An 816-nucleotide genomic window follows, 5' to 3' on the forward strand; every position below is an offset into this window, starting at 1 on the left:
AAAAAATCAATGTTTTTTTTTTAGAAATTTAGATATGAATAACTTACATCCCATTTCTTCAAGTCTAGCCAATAAATACTCCACCAAGATAGTGGCAAATGTAGCAGATGTAGTAGAATTAGCTAAGAAGGAATTGGCTACGATTTGTAAAGCATAATTATTATGAATTCTCTCTACCATGTACTGAAATAAAAATATCATTATAACTTTAATAGTAACAAAAACCATAGCAAATGCAACAAGGAAGAGTCTTAAAGATGGGTTTCCTTATTTTTTAGTGTCAAATTAAGCAAACTTTTTGACAAATTGGTGTTTTTAATGAATTATCATGTATTCTTAATCATATCATTATGTTCTTATTGCATATAATTAAGAGTTTTAACCAATCATAAATGTCCATGTATGTACAGTCTGGATAAACAAAAGAAGACTTTCTGACCTTTATTGATCGAACACTCATTGGAATTCTGCTGGTAATTCTCTTCTAATTTAGCTAATTATGAATTAATTATGGACATGTGAGACAAACTTGTATTTTTCCAAATCATTAGAACACCTCTACTTTCTATTCATATAAGTATTAGCATTTTCACTTTCATAAATGAAATAAGGGAACCCATCTTTAATTTAAAATATTTTAAACTTGATTGAAATAGTAATAATCAATATCCTGCAGTGAGCAAAGAATTGCATTTTGCCAGTGAGATGACTTTATTATTTTTTCCAATTTCAACTCTTTGACATTCACAGCATGCAGCACCCAAAAACACCAATTTTTCCATTTTCCGTTGAAAGTCTGAATGTATTCTCTTGACC

The 816-nt window shown here is 28.8% G+C and overlaps 1 protein-coding gene across 1 annotated transcript in view; it reads right to left on the reverse strand.

Annotated features, from left to right (window-relative positions):
* The window catches only part of LOTGIDRAFT_140419 (hypothetical protein), a gene marked incomplete at both ends in the record, with an annotated part of 59361 nt that overhangs the window by 55837 nt on the left and 2708 nt on the right, over positions 1-816 (reverse strand). Inside the window, one exon of the mRNA XM_009050211.1 lies at positions 85-266. Coding sequence (XP_009048459.1) covers positions 85-266 — 182 coding nt within the window. The remainder of the gene's footprint in view (positions 1-84; positions 267-816) is intronic.

Source organism: Lottia gigantea (assembly GCF_000327385.1).
Source record: "Lottia gigantea unplaced genomic scaffold LOTGIsca_147, whole genome shotgun sequence".
In the NCBI taxonomy this organism is placed as follows: Eukaryota; Metazoa; Mollusca; class Gastropoda; family Lottiidae; genus Lottia; species Lottia gigantea.